This window comes from Episyrphus balteatus, chromosome 3, assembly GCF_945859705.1.
Source record: "Episyrphus balteatus chromosome 3, idEpiBalt1.1, whole genome shotgun sequence".
Lineage (NCBI taxonomy): Eukaryota > Metazoa > Arthropoda > Insecta > Diptera > Syrphidae > Episyrphus > Episyrphus balteatus.
Window position 1 is genome coordinate 125530668 of NC_079136.1, and position 24875 is coordinate 125555542.

General features: G+C 28.7%; 1 protein-coding gene across 3 annotated transcripts in view; it reads left to right on the forward strand.

The window, feature by feature from the left end:
* LOC129916821 (protein madd-4-like) overlaps positions 1–24514 on the forward strand; it is a 129810-nt gene extending 105296 nt beyond the window's left edge. For 2 of the 3 annotated variants that reach the window (XM_055996991.1, XM_055996993.1), the window contains 8 exons: positions 1071–2239; positions 2464–2530; positions 3156–3267; positions 5411–5530; positions 21460–21828; positions 22055–22417; positions 22550–22700; positions 23941–24514. In XM_055996991.1, coding sequence (XP_055852966.1) covers positions 1071–2239; positions 2464–2530; positions 3156–3267; positions 5411–5530; positions 21460–21828; positions 22055–22417; positions 22550–22700; positions 23941–24053 — 2464 coding nt within the window. In that variant the 3' untranslated portion in view covers positions 24054–24514. The remainder of the gene's footprint in view (positions 1–1070; positions 2240–2463; positions 2531–3155; positions 3268–5410; positions 5531–21459; positions 21829–22054; positions 22418–22549; positions 22701–23940) is intronic. The other variant, XM_055996992.1, reaches the window with a different exon arrangement.
* Positions 24515–24875: the final 361 nt, after the last annotated feature.

Sequence of the window (24875 nt, forward strand, 5' to 3'; positions counted from 1 at the left end):
AAAAAAATGGCGGAACGAAGTCCGCCGGGTCAGCTAGTTCTATTTAATAACTCGCTAATTTACTTTTTTATTTCAATTCTCTAACGAAATTTTTGTATAATAACTTTGACCAATCTTTAATATAATAAAAAAGAAATTTTCAAAAAAATAAATTTTGGATTAAAAAAAAAATTTTTTTTAAATTACTTTTTCATGGATTTTTTTAAAAGTTTGGTTAGGGTTTTTTATAAATATATATTAAAAAATGGCATTTCATTTTTTTTTCTTGCATAACCATTTTTAAAAAATTGCTAAAAAATGGCGATTTTAAATATTTTCTTTTAAAAATGCTTCATATTAAATGAATCCAAGTTTTCTTTTTTCCTCTTCTATTTTCAAAATACTTCACTTTGTCTAGAAATCTCTGAAACAAACGATAAAATGAAATATTAACTAAAACTTCAAATACCACAACTTTTTACCAATTCAAAGTCATTACAAAGCCGAATTTCAAATTCCCTAAGTCTCCTCATACCCCACTCAGATTCACACATATAACCAATTTCATATGATTTCCTATTCCCTGTCCAAATAAGTCTTCATAATTCACAAATCTCCTAAAAAAAAAACACAAACAAGAAAAAAAAAATACCTTTCTAAATAAAAAGAGAGAGAAATAGAAAAAAAAACTTAGTGAAACATGTCCTCCTTTTCGTGGGATATATCAATATTCTCGTGCTTCACTGTGCTTCATCAATATTCCCCACAAAAATTTGTGCTCGGCTCAGTGAATATGATGATAAATCGCATATTGCCGTCAATTTGATTGGTTATTCCAAAACAACACAATATTCTCAAATCCTCCACCCATCCACCCTCTCTCAAAAAAAAAAAAAAAAACTGCCCCCATCAAGTCATCATATCAATTGGATTACAAGACATTTATCACACGCAACAAAAAATACCCTCCAGCAGATACGAGTAGCAAACCACACCCAAACTATTAAAATTGTCAAAATGTTCAAAAAAAGAAACTTTCAAAACATTTTCAAAACCATTTTCTATCTAATTCTCTCTTTTTGTTTGTGTAGATTCATCAAGGACACAGAATGGTCAGCATGTAGCGTAACCTGCGGCGAAGGCATTCGTCGTCGCCCCTACAAATGCAAGATCTTCCTCGAATACAGCCGAACCATTGCCACTGTCAATGACAGCCTCTGTGAAGGCCCAAAACCACACGATGAAGTCGAGCGATGCGTCGAAGAACCATGCATGCTACCCTCACACGGCTATGACGAACAATACCCTCGGGATTCGATAAAAGTTGGCGTTTCCGAACCCGGCAAAACATATGTTTGGCGTGAACAAGGCTACACTAGCTGCAGTGCCTCCTGCCTGGGAGGTGTCGAGGAGCTTATCATTAATTGCGTCCGAGAAGACAACGGACGCGTCGTCTCACCCTTCCTCTGCTCGCCCGAAACAAAACCCGAAGCCCGAGTGCGAACATGCAACGACCGTCCATGTCCACCCCGATGGAACTACTCCGACTACACACCCTGCTCCAAATCGTGCGGCATCGGCATCAAGACCCGGGAAGTCCAATGCATTCACGAAGTGACACGGGGTGGCGAGAATACAATGGTCGTTCCGAATAGTATGTGTCCCCAGCCACCACCAGCAGACCGTCAGTATTGCAATGTCCTCGATTGTCCGGTGCGATGGGAAGTGGGCGAATGGTCAAAGTGTTCGCACACATGCGGCTATGGTATAAAAGAACGCAAGGTCGAGTGCAAGCAAATAATGGCTCAGGAACACAAAATTGAACGGCCCGAATCGATGTGCCCCAGTGCTAAACCAGCCGATAAGAAGCCATGCAACGTGAAGCCATGTCCCCCCGAAGACCCCAAGCCCATAATATCCATCAACAATAGCACACATATACAGCACGATCCGAAGAAGAGTAAAATCACATTGAAAGTGGGCGGGGCGGCGGTAGTGTTTTTCGGGACACAAGTGAAAATCAAGTGTCCAGTGAAGAGGTACAATCGAACGAAAATACGTTGGACAAAAGACCACAAGCCTCTGGCTAAATCGAGGAAGTTCAAAGTCTCGAAGAAGGGAGCCCTGCGGGTATTGGATATTACATTCCGGGATGCCGGAGTGTATTCGTGTCATGCGGGACTGAGCACTGCTGAGATTAATATCGATGTTAAAGCGAAGCCCGGAACTCAGCCGGAAGATTATGAGAAACACGAATCAGGTAGGTTTTTGGGGGTGATGGTGCAACTCTCTTTTGATTATTGCGATTGTGAGTTGAATTAATAGAGAGAATGTTGCCAGTGGCGTCTGTAAGGGGTAACGACGCTTTTAAAAGTTACATCAAATAACTCTACTTTTTGGCAAGGTTATGACAGACGCCTTTGCAATTACTCTTACTCCAGGTGATGTGCCAATGTTCATTTTGTCTGTCTTTACTCATTGCAGACCGTCTGGTCCGGGAAAGAAGTGGCACTGAACCTCTTACCTCTGCCGACATGACATCTGACGTTGGGTAAGTATTGCATTAAGGTGATACCTCTCTACCTGCTATAATGTTATCAGCAGGAACAGCAGCAGCAAGCGCATTACATGAAAGACATAATTCGATATCCAGAGATGACGTATCTGTATCTTTTCATCTCTCTTTTAGCTTAATCCAATTTAAGAGTTCAATTTTCTTGTCTCTGTTCAGTTTTTCATTTTTTTTTTTTGTCTTGTTTTCTGGCAAGATTTTTGGAAGTATTATATATTTTTTTTTTCATATTTTTCTGTAAAAGAAGAATATTGGATTACAATGTGAATATAGTTGAAGTTTATTATTTTTTTTTTTTTACAAAGAAAAGATACAGATACTTACATAGTGGAGAGGAAGTTATTGAAATATAGATTCGGTTCGGTACATGGGGATTAATTTTTTGATAGAGAGAGAATATTTTACAATTTTTTTTTTTTTTTTTTTTTAGTTAACTTACTTGTACTCTCCCATTGGCTATGTTAATACTATTTTGTTGTTGTTGTTCCTGAAAGATATTCTTTTTTTTCAACTTTAAAAGCAAAATTTTATGAAGAAAAATAGAAAATGTATCTTTTGTAAGAAATTAGAATAAACTTTGTTGTTGTTCTCTTTTTTTATTTAGACCACAAAATACTCAAAGAAGACAAAAACAACAAGCCAATGGCAGAGAAAGAAGCCGTCGACCAAAATCCGACGGAGTGCAGCATGCTGATAGTAGCATAATGGAAGATGAGGTAAGTTTTGTTGTTGGTTTTCAATTCTCTGGGTATTGCATCATAAAAGTTATACACTGCTCAAAAAAATTTAAAGGGACAAAAGTTTTGTGTTAAATAATTCTTTGATTCGTTATTTTTAGAGTGGTTTTTAACAAATTTAAATAATTTTTGGACTACAAGGCCAAACCTTATCCCAAATTTAGTTATCACCGGATTTTGGATTTTCGAGAAAAAAGCAAGAAAAAATGCATTTTTCAAAAATTCCTCCAAATCCATCGAGTAGAACATCAAAAGAAAGGCCTCTTTAAGTTCTATAACTGAAAACCAAAAGTTTCTTGAAGGTCTGCTTGCTGAATTATTTGTTATCGAATTTTTGAAAAAAAAATATTTTTTTTTTTTCATTCGAAAGCAGATATTTTCGGATCAGGGTCTTGGAACAAGATTTGGTTTACAGATATGAGTTCACAATGAGCAGGCCTATAAATTTAAGTAAAAAAAATCACAAATCCTTTTTTTTAAGGATTTTCGAGAAAAAATCAAGGTTAACCCCTTTCCTAAAAAATAGAGATTTTTAACAATTTCCTCAAAATCCTTCGAGTTGTACATCAAAAGAAAGGCATTTTTAAGCTCTATTGAAAACCAAAAGTTTTTTGAAGGTCTGCATGCTGAATTATTTGTTATCGAATTTTTGAAAAAAAAAAAAATATTTTTTTTTTTTTTTTTCATTCGAAAGCAGATATTTTCGGATCAGGGTCTCGGAACAAGATTTGGTTTACAGATATGAGTTCACAATGAGCAGGCCTATAAATTTAGGTAAAAAAATCAGAAATCCTTTTTTTAAGGATTTTCGAGAAAAAATCAAGGTTAACCCCTTTCCTAAAAAATAGACATTTTCAAAAATTTCCTCAAAATCCATCGAGTAGAACATCAAAAGAAAGGCCTCTTTAAGTTCTATAACTGAAAACCAAAAGTTTTTTGAAGGTCTGCTTGCTGGATTATTTGTTATCGAATTTTTGAAAAAAAAATATTTTTTTTTTCATTCGAAAGCAGATATTTTCGGATCAGGGTCTCGGAACAAGATTTGGTTTACAGATATAAGTTCAGAATGAGAAAGCCTATAAATTTAGGTAAAAAAATCACAAATCCTTTTTTTAAGGATTTTCGAGAAAAAATCAAGGTTAACCCCTTTCCTAAAAAATAGACATTTTTAAAAATTTAATCAAAATCCTTCGAGTTGTACATCAAAAGAAAGGCATTTTTAAGCTCTATTCATAACTGAAAACCAAAAGTATTTTGAAGGTCTGCTTGCTGAATTATTTGTTATCGAATTTTTGAAAAAAAAAAAAATATTTTTTTTTTTTTTTTCATTCGAAAGCAGATATTTTCGGATCAGGGTCTCGGAACAAGATTTGGTTTACAGATATGAGTTCACAATGAGCAGGCCTATAAATTTAGGTAAAAAAAAATCAGAAATCCTTTTTTTAAGGATTTTCGAGAAAAAATCAAGGTTAACGCCTTTCCTAAAAAATAGACATTTTCAAAAATTTCTTCCAAATCCTTCGAGTGGTACATCAAAAGAAAGGCCTCTTTAAGTTCTATAACTGAAAACCAAAAGTTTCTTGAAGGTCTGCTTGCTGAATTATTTGTTATCGAATTTTTGAAAAAAAAAAAATATTTTTTTTCATTCGAAAGCAGATATTTTCGGATCAAGGTCTCGGAACAAGATTTGGTTTAAATAAAACTTCCAAACTTACTTAAACACTAAAAATAAAAAACTTATCAAATCTGTTAAATCTAAAACAATGAACTATCCCTTAATTTTTTTTTCTGAGCAGTGTTCATATCTTTTTCTTTAAACAAAAATTTATTTCCCTTATTTATGTATTAGATAACAGGTCATTATATCTTATACATATTTTCATGAATTCAATTTTCTTCTGTTCGTTTATAAATGAGTTTCTTGTGTTTTTTTTTTTTGTTGTTGTTGTTTTTGCTCATCTATTTTTGTTGGTTGTGATTTCAAAAGCTCTTATACGTCTTAAAAAATGTCAAACGACAAACTTTCATCATAGCAAAAAAAAAACCCTCAAGGTTTCCAAAAGAAAAACAAACAAAAACTATTTTTTTTTCTTCATCTTCTTCCTTTCAATCTTTTTAACAGAATCGTCTTATTCAACAGGCACAGGATGGTGTGCCCCAAACAGCAGCAAGTAGTTCTGGTAATCGAGCTATGACACTCCTATCAATGCCTTATTTTCAAGCCCTTTTAGACAATCTACAGGTGAGGAGTTATTTTGATGTTTAGAAACCAAAAAAAAAAAAAAAAAAACTGTTGTTGTTGTTATATAAGATTTTTGTCAACTTTTTGTTGTGTTTCCATTGGATTTTTTTGCACCAAACGCAATAATATTTTTTTTTCTATTTTTTTTTTTGGAATTTGAGTTTGAATTTTTTTGGAATTTCTTTCTTTTTTACATTTTTTATACACGTTGCAAATTTTGTACGAAAGCTTCTGTGTGGTGTTTTATTTTTTTTTTTTATACTCAACTATTGGTTTTCATTGAACAAATTCATTCACCGGATTTCCCATTTTGTTCATTTATTGGTTTTTATTTTGATCCTGATTTTGTGTTTGTGTCCTCTGTTTGTGATTTATATACAAAATAAAAAAAAAAACATTTTTAAAAAAATGCAACATTTGTTCTCGCTGAAGCTTTCCCGTTTGTTTCTTTTTCGTATTTTTCTCTTGTTTCATATATCTCTCTCACAATCATCATCACAAATAAATAAAAATTAAAAAAAAAAAAAAACAAAACTTTAGAACAATTCAACAATATTCACTTCACCAAAATAAGAAAAAAAAATTAAATAAATTACCATAATATACAAAAAAAAACAAACACTATGCAGGTGAGCGTTGTTATATTTTTTTTTTTTATTCCATAAACAAAAAAAAAATATTTTTACATAAATTCTTGTATTTGACTTATGGCCATCCTTTATGTATAAATATTGAATTGAAAATCTTTTTATCAATTTAATTTTTTTTTTAACTGCATGTTGGTGTCAATAAATTTTCAGAAAACAATAGTTGTGTGCCCCCATCAAGGAAATTTAAACAATTAAAAACAATAAAAAAAAAAATATCTCTGCCATACCGACCAATTTACATTCATATTGACAGTGCTGGCGAACCCAATAATTGAATAATGCGTGCCAATTTAATTTTTTTGATTTTGTTTATTTTTTAATTTAGTTTTTAAAACTAGTAATAAATATTACATTTAAATATTTTTAATATACATATGTAAATTCAAACCAGGAAGAACTTAAAAATATGAATTGTCTGATATTAAGTGAATGTCCTCAAACCCAAAAAAAAAAAAAAAAAAAAAAATAAAGCCGCTTCCTTATGTCTTTTAAGTTTGAAAGGTTTTTGTGGAATGTGCCGTTATTTTACATATATTCAAAAATTCAGTTTGACCAAAATTTTGCATATATGCATCAAAATTGTATTTGAACATAATTGTTCATCCCATAATTATAAAATTTTTCAAATTCAGAATTCTGTGTAAAAAATGTAAATCGTAAATTCTGTGGATTTAAAAAAAAATTGTTTTAAAAAAACGGTTTTCATAAATTTTCTTTTACCATTATTAACAGAAATTTGGAAAGTTTTTGATTTCCAGAACTTTAAAATACAGAATTTTGGATTTAGAGAATTAAAAAAAAAATTTGGCAGCTACACAAAACAAATTTTTTTTTTTTTTAATAATTTTTTATAAAATATTTTCAAAAAAAAATGTTGGTATGTCATTTTTAAGAAAATATTAATCAACTCTTAAAAACAAAGTTCATAAAACCCTTTTTAAAAAAATTGATTTTGCAAAAAAAAAAATTGAAATTCCAAAAATGTTTTATTTGAAAATGTTAAGGATTTTAAAAAAAATTCGAACTCAAGATAACAATCAGACATGATATTACGTTATAAACGGTACCTGTCATAGAAGTGTTTTCTTCATTTCTGACTTAATCGTTAGTCGTAAACTCTTCAACCGATTCCAATAAAAAATTTTACGTACTTGCATTCTAGTAATTTTCAAATAAGTCAAATTTCTGAAAAACTCATTTTCAGATTTTTTTTAAAAAACAATTTTTTGAAAAATTATTTTTCTTGAAACAGATTCACAAAATTTTTTAAGACTTTGTTTGTATGTGTCTTTAGATGGTTGCTCACTGTAATTCCTTTCCTTTTGATATTTAATATTGTTTATGAACACAAAATAAAGCCAAAAATTTACTAAATTGTGAAAATTTGAGAGCATAACCGAATTTCTTACAGGTACCGAAAAATGTAGATACGTCAATTGTTATAGAAAGCCTAATGTTTTTTTTTTTACCTTTATAATTCAGCAGTTATAAGGTATGTCATATTTTTTTTTTTAAGTAAAGGTAGAAAAAATTGTTAGCTCTCTTGTACCAAAATTTAGGCTGCCACAAAGTTTTGCTGCAGTATTAAAATAAAAAAAAAACTTTACAAAATTCATCAATTTTGATTTTTGATAATTTTAATAGAGACAAGTTTTTAAGGATCTTTAGTCTGTTTCTGACAAGAATTTATGAAAATTTTTACACAGAATCAAAAAGAATCGTTATAATAGCGAAATAAGATTTGAACAAAAATTTGGATATAAAAAATATTAGTACCTACTGAAATCTCAAAAGAATTGGTATTAAAATTGGTAAACGCTTTAATTAAATCAATTTGCAATCAATCACCACAGCAAAATTGACAAGTATATTTTTAAATTTTCTTAAGTCATTTAATAAAGTTCCTAAAAATTCAAGAAATTAAATAATTTTTTAAGAAAAAGAAGTCAATTTTTTTGTTTTTTAGTAAAATAAAGCAAGTTCGTTTTTTTTTTAAGTAAAATGTCTTAAATTAACATTTAAAATATAAATTAACTTATTTCTCGCCAAAGCTTAACGCACTGGGAATTACGAGTACATTCATTTGAATTCGAATATCAAATTGTTTACATTCTCGGAATTGAATATGAAAATCTAAACTTTCCGTTTTTATTCTATTCTATTTAAATTTTTCTGCAAATGAACTAAACAAAATACAAGCATTTTTATACTTTGTGAAAAAAAAAATTGTATGTATGTTCCATCATAACTTCTAAACCACTTATCGTAATTGGACAAATGAGGTATCATTAGAACAAACTAAATTTATAGTTAGTATAAGGCTCGCATCGCATTGATTACGATGTCCTCTAGACGTAAAAGTCTTGAACTATTTTTTTATTATCATTTAAAAATTGTTTTTTTTTTTTCTTATTTTTTATTTTTTTCCTTCAGATACTAAGTTATTCAAATAAAATTCAAGAAACCCAAAAAATTTCTTCTAAATTTCAAAATGGTTTTGCAAAACAAAAAAAATCAATTATACAACATTTTTGCTTTTAATTTTCACTCCAGTTCTAAGCTGTACTAAAATTTTTAATTCCCTATCACTTTAGAGAATTATTTTTCACCCACAAACAAAAACTACACAATAAATTAAAAAAATAAAACTATTGTTTACTTTGTATGTAATTTATCTACACCATCATATTTTTATGGTTTCACACTGTTCCAATGGTTCGCCACAACTATTCATTGAATATGGTTCCGGTTTATAAGTTTACCCTTCTAATTTTTTATTCAAAATATGATTTAGCTATCGAGAATCCATTTGTTTTCGTTTTTTCCTATTTTTTTTTTTATTTACTTTTAAAATTTATCTAATTTATGCAAAAAAAAGAAAATAAACAACAACACTATTTTTCAATAAACTCAAAACAAACCAAAAATAAACTAAAAAACAAACATTAAAAAAAAAAATACAAAAATTCTCACAAAATATATGACAACACATGCGCGCGGACATCCTTCATTTTCCAAATGGACACTTTTTTTAAAACATAGGTAATAATTTATTTTTATTTTTTGAAAATTAAAAAAAAAAAAAAATTATTTCATAGTAGCGCACGCTGGCACGATACCACAATATTTTTTAACAATAGAATGCCATTTTTTTTTTTTTTTGTTTATTTTATTCTGTTACTCTTGTTACTAGAGAATCCTGCTGCTGCTGTTCCTGCTACTGCATGTATCCTCAATTTATATAAAATTCAGTTACAGGATAAACAACAGCCAGTCGGATGAGCCAATAACAACCGTCAAAAAAAATAAAAAAAAAAAAAATGTAATAACAATCCAACAAAACACACAAGGAAAAGAATAAATAAATATTTCCAAAAAATATACGTAAACATAATTCGAATCATTTGACCATGAACTCAGCGAGGATTAATTTATTAAATCCTCTCTTTTTCACGATTGGCTAATTTCGGATTGTTGAATTTGCGTTGATTATGGGATAACTGGTTTCTATTAGGTCTGGTGGCGGATGTTATATTTTTGTATGTTGTACTTTATTAAATCGAGCTGAAGTTACAAAAAAAAAAAAAAAAAAAATTAGTATTTTTTTTTTTTTTTTTTTTTGATTCCAGGTAGGAATAAAAAATTTTCCAATAAAATTCTTGTCAATTTATTGGATGATATCCTGTTTTTCCTTGTTTTTTTTTGTTTGTATATTTTTTAATTGAGAGACAGAACGATTTACTCATGCATTAAGTTTATAAATATTTTTTTTTCGCATTTTAATTTACCTTAATACGAATTTTGGTATAGTAACTTCTGTTGAAAATTTTAAATTTGCAATAAAATTCAAACGAAATACCTATTAACGTCCTTTAAAATAGAGAGAGAAAAGCAGCCAGAAAAAAAAGATAATTGAATGCTTTTTGCATCAGCATCAGCCAACTACCCCCGAGGTTTCTTCTTTGAAACAATTTTTCTGTGTGAGTATAGAATACAAGCACACCTACATACCTACTTTATCTATGTACGCCTACACGCTTTTCATACCATTGCTCTAGTACATAAATATTTCTTCCTTGGCTATCATAACAATCTGGGAATTGCTAATTAGGAGTGTAAATATAATGGGACTTTGAAAACACTTTTTAACAGTTAACTATCTCCAGGAGGCTTTTGTATTTGATTTAAGTAAAAGCCAACACCTGCCTCCAGTTTGTTATATCCTTCTGACTCTCTCTATACACACAAAAGGTGATGTTATAATAAGACTGAAAAAAAAAAAATAATAGGTAAAGTGATATGATTATAATGTACGACCTCTTAAGTTTGTAATTGAATCAAATGAGAGGAATGAGAGGGACAAAATACCAGAGGAGTGTTTGGGGGAATTTGGAAATTTATTGAGGTGTAGGGAATTTTTTTAAGCATATTTTAGTAATTATTTCATTAAATTTTTGAATTTTGAATTGATTTAATTAGTTTGTATGTTTTGTGACTATGTAAGTTCCTTTATAACTTCTTATTTATTTATTATAGTTTAAGAAATTAGGTATCGTTAGAAACGTCTTGCTTTTCCCCTGGCTATAGGCTATTCAAATACTGTAAATGTCGTGTGCGATTTTGAGGCAAACGTCATGAAGTAAAAATGTATCAATCTTTATCAAATTACTACCCCAGAATAATTAAAATAAACAAAAATACGTAAAAGTGTAACTCGGACAGTTTATGATTTTTTCCTCTAAAAAGCACAATATTAGAAAATGTTTTATAACGTCTGACAATACGTTTTTTTTTTATCAAATTATGATAAGAAGTTTAGAAGTTTCGGGGGAACATAATGGGCATCAGATGCATACAAAACAAATATTAGCTGATACAAAAAAATAAAAAACTGTGTTGCCTCTTTTTTAAAATACATATAAACAAGTACATGGCAACCCTGTTTGTACAAAATTAAATGACTAGTTCATTATAGTGCTCAAGTTCTTAGTTTGGCTGGACAAGGTTATGTTTTGAATGAAAAACAAAAGTTTTAATTGTAAAAATAAAATAAAATAAAATAAAATAAAATAAAATAAAATAAAATAAAATAAAATAAAATAAAATAAAATAAAATTAAATAAAATAAAATAATAAATGATTTTTTTTAAGAGTTTAAGGTTTACCATGTACCTCAAAAACTTATTTAGGTGCTGCAAATATTTTTATTCATTAAATTTTAGCTAAAAATTTTTGGTTCAATTTTTTTTTATAAAAACCCTTTATTCTTGCATTCTATAACAAATGAAACTTTTCTACGAAATTTTATTAGGATGGCCCGTCAATTCTTTTTTTCACTCAGAAACACCAAGATATTTTAATTCCTAGACACTTTAGATTTTTGTTTCCAATCTCCAAAGAAACATAAATTATACTTCCTGAAAGTTAATAGGGTACCACTATTATTATTAAGTTTTTCCTTTATATTTTTTCTACACCTTAAAAAAAGAACAATCTATCATATGAACAAAATTTATAGATTTATTTTATTCGTAATTCCCATGAAAAAGACAATATTTTTTTATAAATTTCTTAAGAGTGCGTTATATATCATCGATTTCATCGGACTTATCGCGGACTTTTCTTAATTCCCAAAAAAAAAAACACCCTTTCACCGAAAATATTTTAATAGATTCCTTAGATGACTGGTTTCTGTTATAAAAAAAAAATATTTTTATCAATTTTCATCGGCCATTTTTGTCATAGTATTTGTGGTAGGTATTTATTCTGAGTTTCATCACTTCTTAAAAAAAAAAAAAACTTATAACAAAAGAAACGTTTTCAAAAAGTTTAAAACATTAAACAAATTTATGTCAGCTGTTATCATACCTTTCTCACACCATAACTCAATCTCTAAAAAAAACACCCAATCACTAAAAATAGTTTTTAAGACTTTGTGGCTTCATTGTCCCTGCTTTATCTAAATCCTTTATCCCGAATTTCATCAGTGTATCATGTTTTTCAAATGAGTTTCGGTTTTAACTGTTTAAATCAATAAACGAGCACCCTTGAGTATAACACGGTGTAACACTCAAAATATACGCGGGCGGAGACCTATCAGGTTTTGTAGAGCTAGTCGCACTGAATACGAAACGGTATTTGAAAATCAACTAACACCCCCAAAATCTGGAGTAACGGGCAAAAAACGGTTTTTTGGACCTTCACCCATTGAAAAAATTCTAGCTTCGACAATTTTTTACTCATTTTCGATTTTTTTACAGTTTCAATTTTCTCAAAAACTAGAAGACATAGAAACATATAGTTTTCACTGTTCGATAAGGAATCAATTGAGGCAGTTTTTTGTGTGAGTAATTTTTTTTACTAAAATTCACTGTCTGGACAAAAATAGTATAAAATGAGTTTTAAAAAATTTTTGTTCGCCTATTTTTAACTTTGAAATCGATTATTTCAAAAACTATTGGTTATATTATATTGATTTAAAATCAAAAAAAAATCAAATGTTCAATTTTTCCTATCGGAAATGGTATCATTTATTACTGTAAGTGTTGCCGTTGTTTTTTAATAATTTTTTTTATTTTGATAATTTTTTTTTAGAAACATGCCCCTCCCACCTCCAAATGGGGAGAGATAGACCCCCCTCCTAAAGAAAAAAATGTTTGTATTGAACTAAAAACTTTGTCTCAGAAAAAGTTTTAATTCATTTAAATTAATTTTTTATTTAAAAATTATTTTTTTTTTAATTCTCTCAGTTTGTTTATTTTTTTTTAATTCTTTCAGTAGTCTTTTTTATGAAGTAAAAAAATTTTCGAATCAGACGTAGTTTGGCAAAGATAAGGCCAGTTAAAGGAAAAGAGATCAAAAATCATAAAAACCGTCATAATTCGAAAACGGGACGAAAACGAGAAAATTGCTACTTAAGGTTTTCGACTTAAAATTACTTCAGGAATCCATGGTTTTCATTTAAGGCGGTGACTGTGGGACACCCTGTATACCTATAATTTTTCTATAGTTCATTTGGTTGATGATTTAAAATGATGAATGAAATTTGTGTAGAATTTCAAGGCTTTCAATGACTAAACAAAAATGTTTTTTTCTAAAAAATCTAAAAAAAAAAAAAAATTTATACAATCCCTATTTCTGGACAAAAATTATACAAACTCCCTACAAAAGCGGAATTAATTTTTGCCCTCGTTATTTTATTTTTTTTACCACGAAAAAAAAAAAACGCTTAAACCATAATAATGTACCCATAACACTCGCTTTTCACCAATTATTACTACACAATCTGGATATGGATAGAATATTGTGTGTTGTGTGTTTTTTTTTTTCTGCGCTATAAACCCCCTCATAATATGTACTGAATATTGCATATAAACATCCTTTTACCCAATCTGCCAGCAATTTTACTCAGAAATATCTGTGCTCGAGAGGTATAAAAAGGAGTAAGTAGAGTATAGGTATAAAGTCGCCAACGAAAAATTACTTTACCCATAAAAAATAATAAAAAGTTATCGCAACAACATGTTGACCTTTTGCTCGATAGTTCTTGTTGTTTTTGTTGTTGTTAATGAAAGTGGTTTGTACACATTAACTACCTTTATATGAGCTCTCATTATGTCCGGGAAAGTTTTTATCTAAATGGTACGTACGAGTTCGTTATAATATCCACTTATGTAAAATAAAATATATAAAATATTAATAAAAAATAACAACAACAACAAGCAGCTTAAGCTTACAAAATAAATTAAGGATCCTTTAGACGTCGTCGTCGTTATTGAAGCATGTGCTTTTAAATGGTGTGTGTATGGGTTGTAGTCCTCTTATGGAAAACAAGATCATCTTTGTTTAATTTTAAGTGCCACCCTCTTCATAATGAAGCTCACATCAATGAGTCTGGAATTTTTGGACCATTTTGTTTTTTTTTTTTTTTTTTTGTAATTTATAAATTCCAGTGAAAATGTGGGTTAATATCCTTTTTTTAGGTTTTAAATGAAAATACATATTCTGGTTACATGGGAACTCTTTTGTGTTATTTATTATTTTTTTTAAGTAGACGATAGATTGCCTTGCATGAGCTTGAAGTTTTAATATTTTTTTAGAATAGTGCATGTTTTGTTATTTGTGTGTGTGTTAGTGTTTTTATAGATTTCATACAATTTATTTAATTTTAAATATAATAAAATAAAATATAAAACTTTATATACCAAAAACTATTTTGACCTATTTTTAAAATCCACGTCTAAATAAAAACCCCCAAACAAAGATATATCGTGTAAAGGTACCAAAAGGTGGGAGGGCTATTTAAGCACTTTAAAGCCCCATAAACTAGGCTACAATAATAAATATAAAACATGTTCTGTCCGAGTAAGAGAAAAAATTAGAAAGAGAGAGAAAGTGAAAAAAAAAAACAAACAAGTTGAGGGCTGAAACTCCCCATGAGCTCGACTCCAGTTGGTATATATTATATTATTGCAGGTGTTCAAATGAATAGTGCGAGTGTGTAAACATTAGGAGGCTTTGAAAACTTTCCAATTCACTGGACCCAAACAATGAACGAATAAAATTAAAAAAAAAAAAAAAAAATTAAATTTTCAAAACGACCTTGTTCGATTATAGCACTTGTACATTTTAATTATAAATTCAGTGAGAGGATAGTTTGTATTTTTTTTTTTTTTTTTTAGTCCATCTCTAGACCCCCAAACCACATACTGGTACTAACTACTGATGGGTATAGTGGTTGTTGGCCAATATGAATATATTGAAAAAAAAAAGAAGAATATAGAATTAGTTGAAACAATAAATTATTTGATAGATAAAATAATTTGAAAAATAAATATTAGCTCACTTGGTACACGGTTGAATAAAATGAAATGAAAATGTTCAAGTGGAAAATGCAATCCACTTTGAATTATTATAAAATTATTAGCTTGTTTTGTTTTTTTTTTCTGTATTGTTTATTTTTGTAAAATTGAAGGGGGATATGAGGAGGGGGAAGAGGGTGGTATAGGTCATCCAGAGAATCACTTTTCATTAGCGATGAAGCCGTTGTGATAGATGAGTACATGAAAGTGGTATTATATTTGATCTCTGTTGTATTTTAAGTTAAATTATGACAAAATATGAAAAAATAACAAACAAACAAAAAAAATTACTATACAAAGAGTGACACAATGAATGAGGTACATGCTTTTGCAATTTAAACACCCGTAGATTATGTTACTTTCGAGTGGAAAATTATTATTATTTTTTTTTTTTTTATTTTCAATTTACAAAACAATTTTAAATGTTGAACTAGAAACCTATTGGGAGTACCTAGTTGTTATTAATAGATTATTGTGTTGGTCGAATTTTCAATTGAATTCAAAAATCATTTTAATTAATATTTTTTTTTTTTTTTTCAAATTGATTTAGTTTTTTTTTGACTAATCAATTTCAACCCACACAGTTTTTCATCAATTCATTATTGACTTCTATATATTTTTGACAGATTGATATTTTGTTTGTTCTTGTTGATTCTCATGAATTCAAGTGACTTGATTTTTTTTACGGAATTTGGTAAAACTAAAATATTTTTTCCATAAAATTAAATAAGAGAGTTTTATGTTCACTTTTGTTAATTCTTATGAAATCAAATGACTTGATTTCCACACAAATCTAAAAAAAAAAAATAGAAAAAAATTAAAAGAAACTGAAAAAAAAATTTTGGTTGTTCTTGTTGATTCTCATGAATTCAAAAGGCTTGATTTTTCGAAAGATTTTTGGTAAAATTGAACAAAGGAAACGAAACTAAAATAATTTTTTCTCTAAAAATAAAAGCATTTTTTATTCGTTCTAGCTGATTCTCAAGAATTTAAGTGACATGATTTTTTGTACGAGTTTTGTTAAAATTCATAACAATGAAATGAAACAAAAATATTTTTGTATAAAATTAAATAAAAACACTTTTTGTTCTTTCTTGTTGATTCTCACAAATTTCTTACGAATTTTGGTAAATCAAAAATAAACATCAGTCGAAACTAACTTAATTTTTCTTTGAATTAATTTAAAAGAATTTTTGGTCGTTTTTGTTGATTCTCACACATTTAAATGACTTGATTTTTTGTACAACTTTTATTAAAACTCATAAAAAAAATCAAAACAAAAATATTTTCTTTTTAAAATAAAATGAAGTGACTTGATATTTTTATGAAATTTGATAAAGTTCATAAAAATTGGAAGGAAACTTAAATATTTTCTCTTTACATTAAAATAATAGCATTTTTGTTTGTTCTTGTTGATTCCTACGAAATCATATGACTTGATTTTCCTACGAATTTTGTAAAAAGAAAAGAAACTGAAAAAACATTTTTTTAAATTGAATAAAATAATTTTTGTTCGTTCTTGTTGATTCTCAAGAATTTGAGTCACTTAATTTTTTTTATGAAATTTGGTAAAATTCATAAAAATCGGAAGGAAACTTAAATATTTTAAAACTTTCTTTAAAATTGAATAAAGTAAATTTTGTTCGTTCTTTGTGGATTCAAACGAATTTGAGTGACTTGATTTTTTGTACGAAATTTGGCAAAACTCAAAAACAAAAAGAATTTTTCTTTGAATTTAAATTAAGGAACTCTTGTTCGTCCTTTTTGATTCTCATGAATTTAAGTGATTTGATTTTTTTTTATGAATTTTGTTAAAATTCATAAAAATGAATTGAAACTAAAACATTTTCTCTTTAAAATTAAATAAAATCATTTTTTGTTCGTTCTTTTCGTATAGGATATTGTAAATAGAAAGAAAAAAATAATGATACAATAATTATTTTAAGAAAATGAACATTTCAACTTTCAATTGATGATTGAAACTAAATGCTAATGATTTTTGTTTGAATCATTTTTGTCTTTCTAATCTTCTTCATATTCCCAAAGAATATTTCAGCATAAAAGTGTCAAGTAGGTATGCGTATTCCCAACGATATATATTTTTTTTTAATTCAATAATATATTCTTTTTGACAAAAAAAAATAAATATAAAACTAATTATTTTTTTTTTCACTACAAGTTCATATTAAGTTAAGAAAAGCAGACACCAGAGTCCACAAATTTATTTAAATGACCTAGTTAAAAAAATGAAGCTACTCTTCGATTTCAATTAATTAAAAATGCCAAAGAATGAAAAACATCAGGTCTTCTCTCATCCCATCTCTTTTTTCAATAATATTTTTTTTGAAAAGAAAATATAATTTTTTTTTCATCGAAATTAAAATTCATTTCATACTTGATGCATATAATTATTAATTGAAACCTCTCTTTGAAGTAAAAATTAAAAAAAAAAAAAAAAATAAATAAATAATTACCTTCAGCTTATTATGAGCATTTAACTGTTTACTTCAGCATATAATAGCTCAGTGTGAGAAGCCGTCATCATCAGCAGCATCGGAATTACATGAGTGCAGGATTGATGAGGTCGATAGTAAAGCAGGAAATCAGTACAAAAAAAAGAATGAAATCAAAATAAATCAATAAATAATAATAATCGGTGCATTGGCCACTCGTGAAACGGACCGCATAATATTACGTCGATCATCCAGAAAGTGCATTAATTAATTAGTAAATAAAATTCCTATAGTATTTCTCTATATCTATCTCTTTCTCTCACTCTCTTGGTCATAATTTTCAAGTGGACTCTGTGATTTCTTTGAAAGAAGATCTCAGTTATATTGATGACGATGATTTCCAGCAAGCGACGACCCAATCGAACATTAAATTTATATATAGATTCAATATCATTGAGATAAAAAACAGTAAGGTTAGCGTGTGATGATACAGCAGCAGGTAGTAGCAGGAGCAGCAGCTAGTTAAAATTGAAATCATTCAATCAACTGAGTGGAATTCGAAATTAACTTATCACACGGGAAAGTGCATCCATTGTACCTGTGTGAATATATAGAGCCTTATCGCTTCCTCTCTTTTTCAATGGATAATTTGTACATGGCAGGATGTAAGCTATATAGATACAAAGATATATATATCTATTCTATATACCTACCAACATTATTCTACCTTTGATTAATGCACTCTCTCTATACTCGTAAAATACTGAAGTCATTTCTCTCTCTCTCTCTCACTTGCTCTCTCTGCTTATATTTCTGTATGAACCAGCTTCTTCAATAGCAAAGCTGTAAATGCTATTGTGATATTGTGTTGATTAAAACCTAATCCAAATGCATTAGCCACAATTCGCACAAATACATACAAAGTGCATTGATGCATAAATTTGCAAAATCACTCATGCAAGGATAAAGCTTCATGATGATGATGATGGTGATGTTGATACGATGAATGGAACTTTAAGGATCTCTTTGAAGTAAGTTTCTTTGATAAAGCAATTTCGACAAGCCGCACGTTTCATCTTCCAAACATTCCGAAGATATTATGACAACCACGATTTCTTGGATGAATATCTTCAAATTGAATTTGTTATAGTTATAGTTTTCTGGGATTTCAAAGCGAAAAGGAGATTATTGATTTTAGTATGAAAATGTGAAGAAGTTGTATAAAATAACAAACTTATCAAAACAATGGAATTTTGTGGCAATTAAGTTTTATTATTTTTTTACTAAAATTCTACCAAAAATCCATTCACTTGAATTCGTGAGAATCAACAAGAACGAACAAAAAATATCTTTAATAAATTTCATAGAGAAAATATTTTACAAAAATTTTACAAAATTTGTTCAAAAAATCAATTCGCTCGAATCAACAAGAACGAACAAAAATATTTTTATTTCATTTTAAAGAAAAAATATTATTGTTTTCAGTGGATTTTTATGAAATTTTCCAAAAGTGGTGCGGAAAATCAAGTCACTCAAATTCGTGAGAATCAGAAAGAACGAAGAAAAATTCATTTATTTAATTTTAAAGAATTATTATTTCAGTTTTGGTTCCTTTTTTCCCAAAAAACGTAGTACGAAAACTCAAGTCAATGGAATTTAAGAGAATCAACGAACAAACAATTTTTTGTAGGTATATAAATTTAAAGAAAAAATTGATTTATTTTATGAAAAAAAAAGTCTCTTGAATTTGTGAGAATCAACAAGAACGAACAAATATTTCCGTCCGGTTTTTTTTTTAATGAATTTTGCCAAATTTTTTTATAAAAAACTAGTGACTTGAATTAGTTAGAATAAAAAAAAAAAGTCACTCGAATTCATGAGAATCAACAAGAACGAATAAAAATGCTTTTATTTCTTTTTAAAGAAAAAACATTTGAGTTTTCAGTCGATTATTATGAAATTTATCATTTGATCACATGAAAATCAACAAAAACTAACAAATATGGTCTTTTTTATCTTTAGAAATCGTTTGTTGTGTTTTACTGTGTAAAGTCTCAATGTACACATTTACCAATAAAAATGACTTAAAGTATTTTTTGATGCAATTAAATCCATTCTTTTTAAATATTTTCAATAGTGGAGCAAATCAAGCTCAAAATAAAATATTTGTATTGTTCTACCCCCATTCAAACCATTTAACAGATACTTCCAACTACTTTATCAAAAGATTAAGGATTTTTTCATCAGAAGAAAAAAAAAGAGAGCAAATTGTATCCCTTTTTAAACTGAAGTTAATTGAGAGTAAAAAGATAAAACTTGTAATGAAATTGTCATTTCCTTCTAAACGTTATAAGATCTAAAGGATTTTTTACTGCTCCTTGATGAAAAATTCAACAAGCACACCTTTACAAATAGTTTTTAAACAAAAGCAAACACAAAAATAAGTACACCCTCTCAATACTAAAAATGTAAAATTTTCAGTATAGTAAATCCATGACAGGTTACCATGACACTCTCTCTACACCAATTACATAACATAATATTGTACATTCACAAAATTAAAACAAAAAAAAAAAAAAAATTCCTTTTCATATAGAACCGTTTTGCAAAAGTAGGTACCTAATTCAACATTTTCAACTTGAAAGCTCAAAAACAAATGAATACAAAAAAAAAGTATAATAAAAAAACCTCAAATGAAAATTAAATAAAATTCAAAACTTACTTCCGAAGCGGAAAAATGTTCCTCTCAGTTAAAAACCAAGGACCAAGGACATCCATGGATAGATAGATGTTACGATGTTGATGATGATGATGATGGCGGATGGATTCCTTAACTTTTTTTTTTGAGGATCCTCCCCCCTCCTTACATCTCTTTCTCTTTCTATGTTCCAGGCTGTTAGACTAAATAGATGTAGGCAAAAAAAAAAAACTATGTACAACGTCTCTATGACGTGTAAAAGTATTCCGGTAATTAAAAATGTAGGTAAAAGTTTCTCGCTTTAGGATATATCCAGAGATAGATAGAGATACACAAACTTACTTAAAAAAAAAAAATCAGAAAAAAAACTGAATGTTACCCCTTTTACGACCATCATCCTCATTATCCGCGATAAGGCGACACGACGACAACGTTTTTCTCTCCATCTCACTAGGATTAATTTTTTTTTTTTTTAACAACTCCTTAACCTAAGGTTTGAGTCATTAAATATTATTCAGCAGATAATTATCGTAGCATGATGACGATTTTTGACTCCGGTGAATTAAGTTCACTAAAGCAGCTTCGCAACGCCACCACTACCATTACCATCGTCGTCGCCGCAACTTATATCCATCTCACAGGATGTTTCAAAAGAGTGTGCACGAATTATCTTTCAATAATCCGCATGAAAGCCAACCTCCTTGATTCTGTCATGGCTGATGGAGATGCGGTGGTAGCTAAAAGGATTCATTTTGAGTCCTGATGATGGGATGTTATATTGGGAAACAGAAAGAAAAACCAAAAAAAAAAAACTAAAATCGCTTCAGATTGAAAACCACTTTAGCGAAAAAGTAGTTTTCGGGAGATTTTAAAAGAGCGCCCGACTGATCTTCTATAATTTTTGCTTTTTCACTTTTGTTTGGAAATTTCCACTCGCTAATTTGTACAAAGAAATTAAAATGAGCAAAAGGCTACAATCAGTAATTAACGAAAAAGAAGGGTTTTCTGATTTTTTACTTTTTTAATTTTTTGTTTTTTTAAGTCTAGAGTTGGGGGCAATATTGTGTTAGACATGAGAAGGAGGAATGTGGTTGTGGTAATTCAAGAATCATTCATGTAAATTTCTGCTATATCCTTTGATATTTTTTTGTTGTATGTCTGACTTCTAGTTTACATTGAAAAATATATTCAAAATCTTCTTCATAAAATGAATGAATTTGTATTTTTTCTTTTTCTTTTTTTCTACTTTTAAATTATATTTTTGCAGTACCTATGGCCATTACAGAAATTTAGCAACTCAAAAGGACATCATTTATTAATGGAAAAGGGTTTGCAATTTGGTGTCGATTTGGAACGATTTGAAAAGGATGAACCAGCTAAGCCACAGATGATTATGAAAGAATTTAGAATTGAAGATGACGACGATGGTGATGCAACTGTTGCTGCTTTATCTGATGACGATAACGACCGACACAAAGGACACACGTTGAAAAAACTAAAGCATCATAACCACATATTGCAGCAAGGAGAATATGAAAAGCAGCAACGTAGAAATACGAACGAGATCACGTTCAAATGGGTAACCAGTGATTGGTCAGAGTGCTCAGAACATTGTGGTTCCGGAAGTGGATTAAGGGTGAGTGGGTTGTAATTTTATATGAAATTTTTTACATAGTTTTTCATCAATTTGTCATGTCTTTGATTGTACATGAAGAAATATTAAGTAACTTTGTTCCTTAACTGATTTAAAGGAGACTCGATTTGATGAGAATCAGAAAGAACGAACTTTTTTTTATTGTTCGATTCTCTTGAATTTCAATTTCTTTGTGATTAATATAATTTTTTCTTATTAAAATTAACAGAGACGAACAGCAACTTGTGTCCAAGTAACAGAACCAAACAATCCAATATTATCGATAGAAAATTCGACAACAACGATAATTGTTGACAATGTCGAATGTGAAGATGCCGGTTTGAATATTCCCGATACATTTGAATCATGTGGCAATGAAGTGTGTCCCCAATGGCAAGTGGGCGAATGGACAATTTGCCAACAGGCTAGATGTTTTGGCCGCCATACAGCCATTCAGAAGAGAGAAGTCATTTGCAAATACATCAATGACACTCTTAGTGACGGATGTGATGAGCAAGAAAAGCCCATCAGCCGGCAGGAGTGCAACAATGAACTATGCAAAGGGATCTGGAGGGTTGAGCCATGGTCTGAGGTAAGAGAGGGACATTGATGACAATTACAGTTAGACGACACGATGACTATAATAGATTTATACTCGTATAAGGAGTGTGTGTGTGTGAGTTCAGTTATGTGTGATCTAATGTGACTTAATTGTGTTTTACAGTGTAATGCTCCATGTGGTCGTCAAGGCCTCAAATACAGAATATTGCAGTGCGTGTGGTATGGCACTCGACGACCGGCTGGAAATGAGTGCAAACATCAACCGCGACCCGCGGTAATGAAAGTGTGTAAAAGTCCTCAGTGTTCTACAAAGGGTATGTATGTTTTTGATTGGGCTTTTATCGTTTTAGGTTTTTTTTTTTCTCTTTTTTTATATTCTTTTGGATACTGATTTGTCAAAGAGACTTTTGATACAATTTAATCAATTCAAAGAGTAGAATTATATCAAAATGTAGGTTAGTTTTTTTTCTGTGAAATCATTAGTCATTTAGAGAGAAAGTGGTTTTTAAAATGGGGACAATGTTTTTGACTGTGAGCTGTTCGAGTTTTGAAAGATTCAAACATTCATTTCACTTTTCATGAGTCACTTCTATAATGATTCACTTACGAAGATATTTGCGGACCAAAGTCTCAAAACAAGATTTATTTTACAGACATGAGTTCACAGTGAACAGACCAATGCATTTAAGGTAAAATAATAAAAAAAAATTTTTTCAAATTCTCGAGAAAAAATCAACAATTAAAAAATGCCGGGAAAAATTCATTCTAAGAAATGCTCTCCAAATTCACATCAATAGGAGGGTCTCGAAACAAATGTTGGTTTACAGATATGAGTTCACAGTGAACAGGACTATTTATTTATGTAAAAAATTACAAATTTATTTTTTCCGGATTTTCGAGAAAAAATCAAAAAAATACATTTTCAAAAATGTCTTTCAATCCATCGAGTAGTACATCAAAAGAAAAGGCCTCTTTAAGTTCTATTCATAACTGAAAACCAAAAGTTTATTAAAGGTCTGGTTGCTGAATTATTTTAATCGAATTATAAAAAGAAAAATTTTTTCTTGCATTCGGAAGCAGAAATTTTCGGATAAAGGTCTCGAAAAAAGATTTGGTTTGCAGGTATGAGTTCACAATGAGCAGGCCTACACATTTGGGTGAAAAAAATACAAATCTATTTTTTAAGGATTTTCGAGAAAAAATCAAGGTTAACCCCTTGTCTAAGAAAAAATACATTTTCAAAAATTTCCTTCAAATACATCGAATGAGATATCAAAAGAAAGGTATTTTTAAGCTCTATACGTAACTGAAAACCAAAAGTTTCTTGGAGGTGTGGTTGTTGAGTTATTTGCATCCAAAGAAACTAATATTTTGCTTTGTACCTACCTAAATGTTCGAATTTTTTCCAATTAAAAAAAATTTAAAAAAAAAATTACAAGCCTAAAAAATACATTTTTAAAAATTTCCTCCAAATCAAATATATAACTTCAAATTTTATTTTTCAAAAAATTATCATTAAAAAATACCAAAAACTATTTCTCTCTTTTCAAACAGCTCGTTGCAAGGATTCGTCTCGGTATTGTAAAAATGTTCGCTCAATGGGTCTCTGTCGATTACATCGTTATCAAGAAAAATGCTGCAAATCATGTAAATTCAACATATTTTAACATCAACAAATAGTTTACAACACCTGACAAATATAATTATATATAATAAAAAAAAATTCCATCAACCTTCAAACCAAAAAGAAAAATAACTAACAAAAAATTAAGTTTCCTTTCAAAGGCAAATCTATGACTTTATGACATTTTTTGAGTCCATGTAGATTCATTCAATTAAAATGCTAAATTGTTACATACAAAAAAAATAACCATTATTCATAAAAAAACAAGAATTATTATACAAAATGCGACAAAGTTATATATAACTAAAAACATAACGAAAACCAAAACTAACAAAAAAAAATGATACGAGAAACAAATTGCAATTATAATGATATTATCGTTATTTAGGAAAAGGAACAAAAAAAACTGTTTTTATTTTTAATGTCTAAGCTTTGTTAAACAATAAAATTAATAAATAAATAATTATATATAAATATGATAGTCGAGATAAAAAATAAAATAAATATAAAAACAAATACTATTGAACAAAGCTAAATAAAAATAATAAAAAAAAAAAACAGATAGACTAAATAAACAAATATAAAGTATTACAAATATAAATAAATATATATTGTAGCTATTAATATAAATATATATACACAAATGTATATGTATAATGTCTAAAAATAAAACAAAAAATGCAAATTAGCTAATATGAAAATTAAATAACCATAGTAAACCATTTTTTATATGCGAACAAACAGAATTAAACAAAAATTAAAAAAATTAAAATACATATATTATATATAAATTATGTTTATATGAAAAAAAAAAATAAAATTTTTATTTAAAAAGAACAAAAATTATCGCAAATCCTTGTGTTTT